Here is a 10,873-nt window from a genome sequence, read left to right on the forward strand (position 1 = left end):
TGTTCATTGATGGGGTTGTAGTTGTGAGGGGGGTGGGGGGGGGATGTATTTCTATGTGTGTGTGTATTAGGCCCCATTCACTCAAAGCGGATCTCTATACTCAAAAATCTAATTCTACAAATACATGTCAGGTGTAAAATGCTGTGATTTTGAAACACTTGCAGAGCATTCACTTCCTGCTTTGAAAGTGCAAATGACTTCAGTTTGGCAAAGCAATGCACACTGGGATGACCTTGCCATTAACAGAGCATTGCTTGGAAATCTCATCTGTAATCTCACAATCTCAGGGAAAGGCATTTTCCTCCCCTGAGATGATGTGCATGGTCACGTGTCTTAGTCACATGTCTAGTCACATGTGCCAGAAATCCAGGAAGTAAAAGGAGAGCTAGTAATCTGCCCTTAGTAAACATGGCCACTGTCAGAAGGCTGGGGAAGAAAAGAGAAATAAGGTATGCAAAGAATACAAAGCCGGCAATTATCTAGAAGTATGTGTTTGTAGATTGTCATTACTAAACATTTCTAAAGGTGTGTTTGTTGTTATTTTAAAGATATGGGTAAAGGTCTGCATTAAAGGAGAACTATGGGGTAAAGGCTTTTCCCCATAGTTCTCCTTGGGGTAACGGGAGGACACAAACTAGCGTCCTCCCGTCAGCTTTAGCTCGCGGTATACGGAGACGCTGCAGTATACCGCAAGCTGCTGCTGCGGTATACTGAGACGCCGCAGCTGAAGCGGATCCCGACAATTATGCTGGAATCCGCCCAGCTGCGTGACTGACAGCTGGCTCTGCCTATCAAGAGTCAGAGCCAGCTGTACCGGGCCCATCCGTTCCGCCAGTCAGCGCTGGCGGATCGGAGCGGGGAGGGGGGAATCCAGCCCCTCCCCTGTCCCGATCTACTGAGCCGACCTGTGACAGTCTCATGGTCACAGGTCGGCTAGAACTATGAGGTGAGTGAAAAGCACTCACCTCATAGTTCTCCTTTAATACTGATTGGCGGGGCACCTAGCATTTTGCACTTGCCACATGTTCATTTACACATTTAGCATACTGATTCTAACAGTGTAGCAGAATCTGCAAAAATATGTATTGTGTAAGTTTGTTCCCTGGAGAGATTTTTTAGTAAGAAAACAAACAATGAATGTAATTTGACAGGAGTGCCCAACCTTTTGCATTTGCTGCATATATCTAATTACCACACACATCTCCCCTTCCTATGCACAATACTCAAGGTGACCCATTCATCCTTTCAGCACTGGCTCTCAGCCATAAGAGCAGCAGTGACCCACTGTCAGTCTTTTCTGATTAGAAAGCACAGAACTGTCAGGGGTACTTGCAGAAACAATTGGTAAATACTAGAATGTAGCAGTATCAGCACAATCAAATGACTGTGTGGTGATTGAGTTCTAGAGAGCTCTATTGTCTACCTGACTGTCACAGAATTCTTCTGTCTGGCATTCATTCAGCTCACACAGTGAAAATTATGTGTTACTGACATGTTTAATAATGATGCACAGAACATACAGCAAGTCTAAGCATAGTCTTTAGCTCACTATCACTTGTTAATATAGCATATTTCTTTTATATTATGCAAAAGTAGCAGGTGAACTCAGCAACAGTACACAAAATGCTTGGCAGCTTTCAACTCACTATTTCAATCACATCCTAATCATTTTGTATCCAAACAATGGTAAAGCTTGATGTAAATTAATTAAAACCATCACAAAGCCAGTTGAAAGGCATTTTTGGTCAATTTGCCCTCCAATTTAATTCATGAAAGTGACTCTAATGAGAAAAGTATGAGGGTTTTCATTGCTGACCTCTCCTTTGAGAATGCAAGATCCTTGACTTTGAAGTAGATGCTTTGGCAATGCTTTCTGGGTCCCTGACCAGGAATGCAAATAAGGAATTCTGACATTTTTATGACACTTTTACAGCATGCATGTTCCAGGTTCTGTGACTCAAAAGTATTAAAGCAAAACACTGAGGCGAGAAGTCCAGCAACGTTAGCTGCCATACTATTCTCATGACTGAGGCACTTGAATTGATTGAAATTGGTAATAATAATAATCAAACCTTCAGGTGGAAGATTGAGGGCCATCCCATTCTACTCAATCAAGTGTTTAATCAACAGCTGATAAAAAGCTTCCAACATTGCCAAATCTATAGCCAGCAGCATTCATGGGTTGAGAGCGTCTGGCATCCTGGTGCAGTAGTGGGTATCACTGATTTTGGGGCCTGTCAAAGCATGTCTCTCTATGGATATGTAATAGTCATATACAGTATACACCAGTCCATCTAACAACACAATTCTCTATCAATTAAGCAAAGATGCTGACTTATATCAGGTGTATTTACTGAGTACTGTTCATATTCACGGTACCATAGACCTATTTAGTAATGATTAAATTCTCGGAATTGCCTGCCTGACTCTTCTGACAGATATGCAAACTGTCATAGCAGTAGATGCTTGCACTCAGCAGACAGAGGCTCTGATATGTCAGATAACCAGTGCCACTAAACTTATTGTGATGGCTGACGGTAGGTTCCACGTCAACAGTGTAGAAGAGTACAAAAGATATGCAATACCTTTGGCTTGATTTTAATGAGGGCGATATCAGCTTTTTCATCAACATCTATTATTTTGGCATCATATGTGGACCCGTCACTCCTCTCCACTTTCAGCCTTTGCTTGTTTGTCACCACGTGGGCATTGGTAAGAATCAACCCATCTTCTGAGACAATGAAACCAGATCCGCTGGCTGATGGGACTTCACGCTTTCCAAAGAAGGAAAACCTGGACACAAGAATTGCTTGTTAAAAGATGGGATCCCACAAGATCCAAGTAACATAATACAATAAGCAGACAGAGCTGTGCAAATCACCAAATAATTTGCTGTGTTGGAAATTTGCCCAATCTGCTACTATGATCCTATCTGCAAGGATGTTTTTACATTTTATTTTGTTTTTAAATATAAGCCTATCAAAAATACCAGCCCTACTAGACAATAGCGTAGTGTAAAAAACAAAAGCAAAAAAGGAGTAGTAACTGGCATGTTCTAATAACATACAATAACTAACGTAAGAGTGGCAACCAGCTTGGGAATAATGGGAATGTTGAAATGTTTAAGTTTGATATTTCTAGTACAATTGTTGGGGTTACCGTAAATAGCCTCATACTGTGTAAATTTTATGCTGTGGGGAAAAAAGGCAGAGCCCCTTGGGGTAGGGCCGAGAAAACAGAATAAAGTTTGTTTAAAAAAAAAAAAATACCAGCCCAGTGTTACCATAACGGAGGGGCAGGTGCCAGTGGCAAATGACCTAATATGTATCACTCAGGTCTACAGCTGATTGATTAAAAACAATGAATTAGTGAAAACTTTAGGTGTTGCTTCATAAATGATAAGCTTCATAAAGAATAATGAAGCTGTGACATAATATCCAATACCCAACCAAAGTTCAGCTGCCCTTAAAATAGGGTAACCACACCAAGGAAAACTGTTATCAAATGTAATCAAATTAAAACCAACTAGAGGTAAGCACAGGAGTAATAATATCTTAAAAACAAAACTCTGCATATATATATATATATATATATATGTAAGGGATGCACCGATATATATCGGCCGCCGAAACATATCATCCGAAAATTGCACTTTTGGCAAAATGCCGAAAGTACAATTTTTTGGCTGAAATAGCGGTGCATCCGTGATTTCTCTCCTCCCCGCTGGGCGCTGCTCTGTGTCCCAGCGGGGAAGAGAGAAACTGTCACAGGAGGCCGAGTGCTAACCACACCGCTAAACCTCCTGTCACAGATCAGGAGAGCAGCAGTGTAGGTGGAGACAGCCATTGCTGTCACAGGAAGCTGAGCTCTCTTCCCGCACCGCCCCGCCCCGCCCAGCCTCCTGTGACAGCCAATCCAGGATGCAGAGCGGCGGTGTGGGTGGAGACAGCTGTTATTGTTGTCACAGAAGGCTGCGCTCTCCTCCCACACCGCCCCGCTCAGCCTCCTGTGACAGCTGTCAGGATGGAGAGTGGGTACAAACACTCAGTGATCGCTGAGTGTTTGTACATAATTGAGGACATAGTATGTTAACTATATCCTCAATTATAAATGAATATGAAGTGATCTACATCACTTTCTGTTCATTCATGATTGTGAATATAGTAAACATACAATGTCCACAAGTTATGAATGAACAGGAACACTCAGTATAGAAGTTTCCTGTTCATTGATAATAGGGGATACAGAAAAATTGACTCCTCAATCTCTTTTTCTATTTTAAAAGGGAAATATCAGGGGTCAGCTTAGACCCCTAATATTTCCCCCGAAGCCCCTAAAAGTAAAGTAAAAAATAAAAATATTTAATAAGAATGAATAAATAAAAATAAAATATAAAAAAATTAAAAATATGTCCACACAACCTATAAATTCCACAACCCAAGGTTAACTTTTCCCATATGGATACTAAAACCAATGCATCCTGTATGACACTTGTGGTTAGCACAACCCCATGTGAACTACGTTGTATAACGTGGCATGGCTGAGATTTACATGCGATACAGCTCGATATGCACAACAGCTGGTGCAATCTTCTCCACCACATCAGCGATGAAGTTATACTTATAGCGAGGACTGTCAGGGTCCTTCTGACCTGTAACAAGAACAAAGGTGAACAAATGCTTTATATATGAATACAATACACAAATAAACAGGAGGCAGCATTCACTGACAGTAAAAGCGAAACAAGGATGACATCTCAGTCCGGATCTTGAACAAGTGCCAAGTATATATTCCCAGACTGTGCCGTTGGCTGCCAGTTTTTCATTTGTGTTTTTTTAATATTGTTATATTGTCCTTATCTTCAAGTAAGAATTTTATCCAAGCATTTATTTTAATTGGAACTAAAACAAGACATGGTTACAAATTAAACAGACCAGTGTTCCATGTTAGTGCTTATAGGGCAACTCTACTATTCTGGCAATTTGTTTACTTTAAAGCAGGGAAACAAAAAATCAACCTTGTAAAGAGTATTTATTACCTCTCATACCCCTTATATGTTTAAAAGGTCACTTTACCCAAATAAATATTTCAGTTCTGGGTAGATTAGGGAGAGTCAAACTACTTGACAATTACGTATACCACTCAGGGTCTCTACTGGTAAAATATCCGAGCTTGAGTTCCCGGGTGTGCAGACCTGCTATATAAATATATGTAGAAGAGGCACTACGTATTCTTGTTCTTAGTAATTCACATTGGCGATAGCTTTTCTTCTTTGCAGAAATTGGGGGACTTGATGAGGTTGCTCCCACAAGGACAAGAAGCTCCTAAACAAGAGGGGGAGAGTCCCCTGTAAATTCAATCATAAACAGATGGAGGAACCACCAAACGTTGTAGAGTCCAAATTTATCTATTGATAGAAGATCGAAAAGATAAAATAAATACCTGCTACGGTCATTATGAGGGATCCACCCTCTCCATTTTAGAGAACTCATTTATTTTATATTACAGAATATGCAACTAGAGGTGCTGAGTATGTAAAGATGGCCAAGAACACCCAGACTACAGAAATTATGTCTGGGATATCCCATTGTTGGCCTGTCCCAGATATATAAAAAGCTAGCGGCTGCCTCAGCCCACTAGGCTCCACCTACCGTATTACTAAATGATCAATTTTGTGTAGACTGACCCTCTAATGGCTTTATACATTGTGTCCACTGGGATAAACTCAGGTTTTGCATTTTGCTGTGTAGACACATAGAATGTTCTGTGAATATTCTGAAGACAGATGAAGGTAACTGAAAACAGCTGTAGACAGCCTATCCAAGGAAACACGCAAAATCAAAACATTTCACTATGGGGGAAAAGCTTGTCAAAGTATAACATTCCATTGAAAGTCCAATTGAAGCTCAGATTTTTAGTTTTCTCATATAGTAAATAAGATCTCATTCACATCTGCCAATGGTGCCCATCACATGAGACTCACAAGCTCCTCCAGATCCGCTGTGAGGAGAGGTGCTGAATAATACAATGACACCACCAGCAGCTGTTCTCAGGCCTTTTGCAAGTAATTGAACATGATGTTCAATTAGTTATGTATAGAGAAGGGAAGCGGTTAGAACCTCTGTTTGAGCTGACAACACAGTGTCTCTGCTGCACTGAAATCCCAAGCAGGAATATAAGTCTCTTTTCTGGAATACATAACACCTCTGCATTCATCATCTCTATAACACAAGGAGGAGGTGCACCGTAGTCCATAAGAAAAGAACTCAGGCAGAGCTGACAACACTGCTTGGGATTTCAGAGTTGTCAGCTAAAACAGGAAGTTAGGAGTACAATGGATTTCTGACAGAATCAAGAGCTATTTCTCTGTACTTGCAGCATTTTTAAAGTGAGAAACATGGGGAAAAGTGCATGTATTGCAGAGATGTACTTAATGTGTTTTTTTTTCTGTTTTGACATTTTCCACCTCTCTGATGAATGTGATTTTGTATGTGATGGTAGTAAAATGGCAAACGCTGTAAACCTTAATAATGATCTATTTTATTCTCTTGGGCCTGTGAAGTGTTCAGACTGTGTTCATTGGCTTGGTTTTCTGTCTGCGGCTATTCATAATTCAGCATGGAAATTTCACATGGATGCAGCGTTCCATGGTTCCAACATGGCAACCAGCAGAATGGGAAGATTTCTCACTGGGCACAACATAAAAATGGCATGAGTCATAAACACTATTTACAAAGCTTGTCATTAGCCAAAAATTGTAAACAGATGAAGCTGGGATTGAAGCACTGGATCTCAATCCCTCTATTTCTCTATCTATGTTTAGCAGTTAAACCTTTCCATACATTATAAATACAACTTGTAATGAAAGAGTTCCCCTAATAAAATACTATTGAACTGCTGTAAAAAGGCAAAGACAAGCTATACATAATGGGAAGTAAATGTCTTTAATGAAGTCAAAGTTAGTGAAGGCTCCAAGGTTTAGGGGCTGTCATGATGCTTTAGGAATTGTCTGTAGACACCTGTAGGGTGCCTGCTGCTACATCTGAGTAACAGCTTAATCATTTTTATACTTGTGCAGGTAAAGTTAAGCTAGGCCAGCAAAACAAACTGGATGAAACATTGGGGACCTGAAGCTGTGGTCAACTGGATCTGCCACCTTCTTCAACTGGCTGACCGACAACAATAAGTCAGTCCCCTTTTACTTCCACCAAGGTTCATGCGAGCGTGCCATTAATCCAGTGTTTCTCAACCTTTTAACAGTCATGGCACCTATAAAAAGTATGCAAAATCCAGAGGCACCCCTGAGCAAGTGTAAAATTTAAAAAAACATACATTCAAAAAAACTATGTATGGTCCCCCCTCCCTAAAATCAATACCAAACCCTTATACTAGACCGGGGTGTGGTATGAATTTTAAGGAGCAAAAAAAAAAAAAAGATGACTTGGAGTTTCCTCTTTACATCAGAATTCCCCACTTAAAGGAGAACTATGGGGTTAGGGCTTTTCCCCATAGTTCTCCTAAGGGTAACGGGAGGACACAAACTAGCGTAGTCCCGTCCCCCAAAGCTCAGTATACCGCGAGCTACAGCTCGCGGTATGCTGAGACGCTGCAGCTGAAACGGATCCCAACAATTATGTCTTGATCCACCCAGCTGCGTGAGTGACAGCTGGCTCTGCCTATCTAGAGGCAGAGCCAGCTGTACCCGCACCCTCCCCCGTCAGTTTCGGCAGTAAGCACTGGAGGATTGGACAGGGGAGGGGGGAATCCAGTCCCTCCCCTGTCACGGCTCTCTGCAGTGACAGGATTGAGAAGTGAGCGAGCGACGGTATGTGTTCGCTCACTTCCCGATCTACTGAGCCGACCTGTGACAGTTTCATTGTCGGCTAGAACTATGAGGATGAGTGAAAATCACTCACCTCATAGTTCTCCTTTAATGAAAAATGTTAATTCACCCCTGACTATGCCAGAAGGCACCCCTGGATGCCACCCTGGTTAAGAAAGGCTGTTCTAGTCAACTATATGAATGGTACAGTGGGCACATGTACACACTAGCAATTTTTTCTTGAAAATATCCCTTTCAAGTCATGTGTGAGTGAGTAACAAGTCTGGTGTTAGAGCAATGACTGCCATTTATTAGACCTAGTTAAATGACAGTTGCATAAAACTGAAAAGGAGCAGGTGTGAAGGTAAAATAGAGTATGTTACACGTTATTTCCAGAGATATGTTAAAGAATAGAATGAAGGTCATCCAACCAGAATGTTGAAGAGCTTTAGCCTCAGGTGCCTTCTATGCCACCTAGGGGGCAAGCCGGCTCCCTAGCTAATTATTCCCTCCCTTTGTTACAAAAAGAATTTGATAGAACGATTTTTGAAGAACAATGTGTGATAAGCACCTGTTTATACACAATAATTTCTGCATGAGCAGAATACAGAACACAGGAACAAGATGATTCACAGTTTCTGGTCTGAAGGAAGTTACAGTAATTTTCACTTTAGTATTTCATGGCTGTAACGGTTTAGTGCGTAGCACAGTAAAGCCTTCTTAAAACAGAAGGTAATCACATGTCTCAATCCATCACATACTGTACCTCAAAACAAGAGGATTATTCCTCATTTCAGGGCAGTGGGTGGAGCCATGCAAATCATTGCTTTATGCCCAAAACAACTAAATGGACATCCAGAACTGCTAATGTATAGTGGAAATATAACCTAATATTACAGAGCCATTCATTTCATACTGCATACAGATGTTTCAGGCTTTTTGGACATCATCAGTGTATGTATGGAAACCATGACCTCTAGGGAGTAGGACTCAACAAGACTGTATTGCCATACATGTTGTGCTGAGTAGGGACTATAGCAATCAAAAAGTACTCCAACCGAATCTTGCAAAAGAAGGTTTCCGATGGCTGTAACTGTTATAATGAATCTAAGGCAATGTCAGCAAAAAGATGACTTCCGAAACAGAATGGAAATGAAACCTGGATAGAGCAGTGGGTGAAATGGAATTGGCTCTGCATGCCAAGATATAAAAGGCAAGATAGATTTCTAGAAGAAAATAACTTTCAGGAACAATTTTTACAAGTTAGCAGCTATACCAGTTTTTATACTCCAAACTCTGTAAAAGACTAAGCTATATACTGTTCAGGAGGGAGAGCAGGACATTGTTTTATGAAGGGGTCAGGAAGGGAAAAAAATCACCTTTACACACACCCTGATTTTGAATTATTTAATATCATTTTTCATTGGTTCGTAGTTTTCATATTTTGTTTTTGTATAATGGTTTTTTATCACCCATATGGTCCTATTTTTTGTTTATGTAACACTATGCTCCATTTAAATAAGATCATAGGGGTATAACTTTGTGCCTGTCATTGATTCTATGTGTTTTTGCTCTCCCTCCCCAGCCTTCTCCCCCCTCCCTCCCTTCTCTTCTGTTCCTCTGTGCCCTCTCCCTCGCTGCATTGCAGGACAGTGGTGGTTACGAAGGACGGTTTTCTAGCAACTAGAGATTCAGTACCGTCTCTCACTGTGCGGGGGTTCCCGGCCTCCACTGCGCTGCCGCAGTTGTCCTGGAAACCAGTGACATGGCAGCAATCCATCAATAGTCGCAGGGCACAGGAGGTCAGTGTTACTAACATTTGTTGTTTTTTTTTGTCTGTTTATATGCTAATTTTTGCTTTCAAATTCTGGCGGGATTTGACGTCAGTATGACGTCATGTGGAGGTTCTGTGGTGTATACTGTGTGGTTCACTATTAAGCTGAAGTTGCATACTTGTTATAGTCACTATGTCGCCCAGAAGAAGGGACCCTGCGTGGCCTCGAAACGTTGGCTGTTTGGCGCATGTGACGATTTAATAAAAAGTGCTTTACTTCTTGCACACATCATCGAGTGCTGGTGACTTCTATTATAACCTGCATCTGACACAGCGCCATCCGTGTTGTCACTTCAAGCACCAACCTTTCATCCAAGGTCTGTACGCTGTATGGAGTGCAGGTGATTTCGTATTATAGGGAGGGGGAAAAAACGCTAATACAGCAAAAGCAATGTGCAAAGTGTAGAAATGTTTGCAGTGTTTCTGATGAATAGCACTTAGAGGAGATCCGGATTGTGCTACGTAACTTGGTATTTTCAGTACCTGATCACAGCTGCTCTTAGTCTTACCGTGCTGGCAATCTCCTCTCTGGATAGGGATGATGGCTGCAGATCCCTGATTCTGTACAGCTTTATTCTCTGCCTGCAGCTTGCATAGGCTGCTATAGGTTTTTCCATCACTCCCACATACAAGCTTGGGAGATGGACACTGGCAAGTCCTGGGACTGCCCACAAGCCCACTCTTCACACAGCGCAATGAGGAGGCACAAATAGGATCTGCTGGTCCTTCTCCACATCTATCTCCCTCATCAGCAGCACATACAGTACAGCAGCCACAACGCAGCGCTGTCTCTCCAGATGGACAGTTCATGGGCGCTGGAGGGCAGGAGGATAGATCGCAGCGAGCAGGACACCGGTAACCAGGTGATGGGATCAGAGCAGCAGGAACGCCACAGGACAGCAGTACCACGACCCACAGCATTGTAATATTGATGCTTGAAACTAGAGTGCACGACATGGGTTAATACCCCAGAGACAAAATTCCACCTGGGAAAATATTAACATCAGAAGTCAGGACCAATCATATTTATTTATGTATTTATTTATTATTAACACAATTATATAGTGCCAACAATTTACTATTTACATACTGCACCTGCACATCAGTCCCTACTTTCAAGGAGCTAACAATCTAAGATCCCTAATTCACATGCATACTAGGGCTGATTTACACAGATGTCAATTGACCTACCAACATGTCTTTGGAGCCTGGGAGGA

At 41.6% G+C, this 10,873-nt stretch overlaps 1 protein-coding gene across 1 annotated transcript in view; it reads right to left on the reverse strand.

The window, feature by feature from the left end:
* The window catches only part of LOC108793047 (serine protease HTRA1-like), a 36,202-nt gene extending 25,564 nt beyond the window's left edge, over window positions 1-10,638 (reverse strand). The window contains exons 1-3 of the mRNA XM_018563953.1: window positions 10,166-10,638; window positions 4,552-4,651; window positions 2,586-2,793 (exon numbers count right to left, since the gene is read on the reverse strand). Of these exons, the coding sequence (XP_018419455.1) occupies window positions 2,586-2,793; window positions 4,552-4,651; window positions 10,166-10,613 (756 nt within the window). The 5' untranslated portion in view covers window positions 10,614-10,638. The remainder of the gene's footprint in view (window positions 1-2,585; window positions 2,794-4,551; window positions 4,652-10,165) is intronic.
* Window positions 10,639-10,873: the final 235 nt, after the last annotated feature.

The sequence above is a fragment of the Nanorana parkeri genome, unplaced genomic scaffold (genome assembly GCF_000935625.1).
Source record: "Nanorana parkeri isolate BGI_ZX_2015 unplaced genomic scaffold, ASM93562v1 scaffold713, whole genome shotgun sequence".
Classification (NCBI taxonomy): domain Eukaryota; kingdom Metazoa; phylum Chordata; class Amphibia; order Anura; family Dicroglossidae; genus Nanorana; species Nanorana parkeri.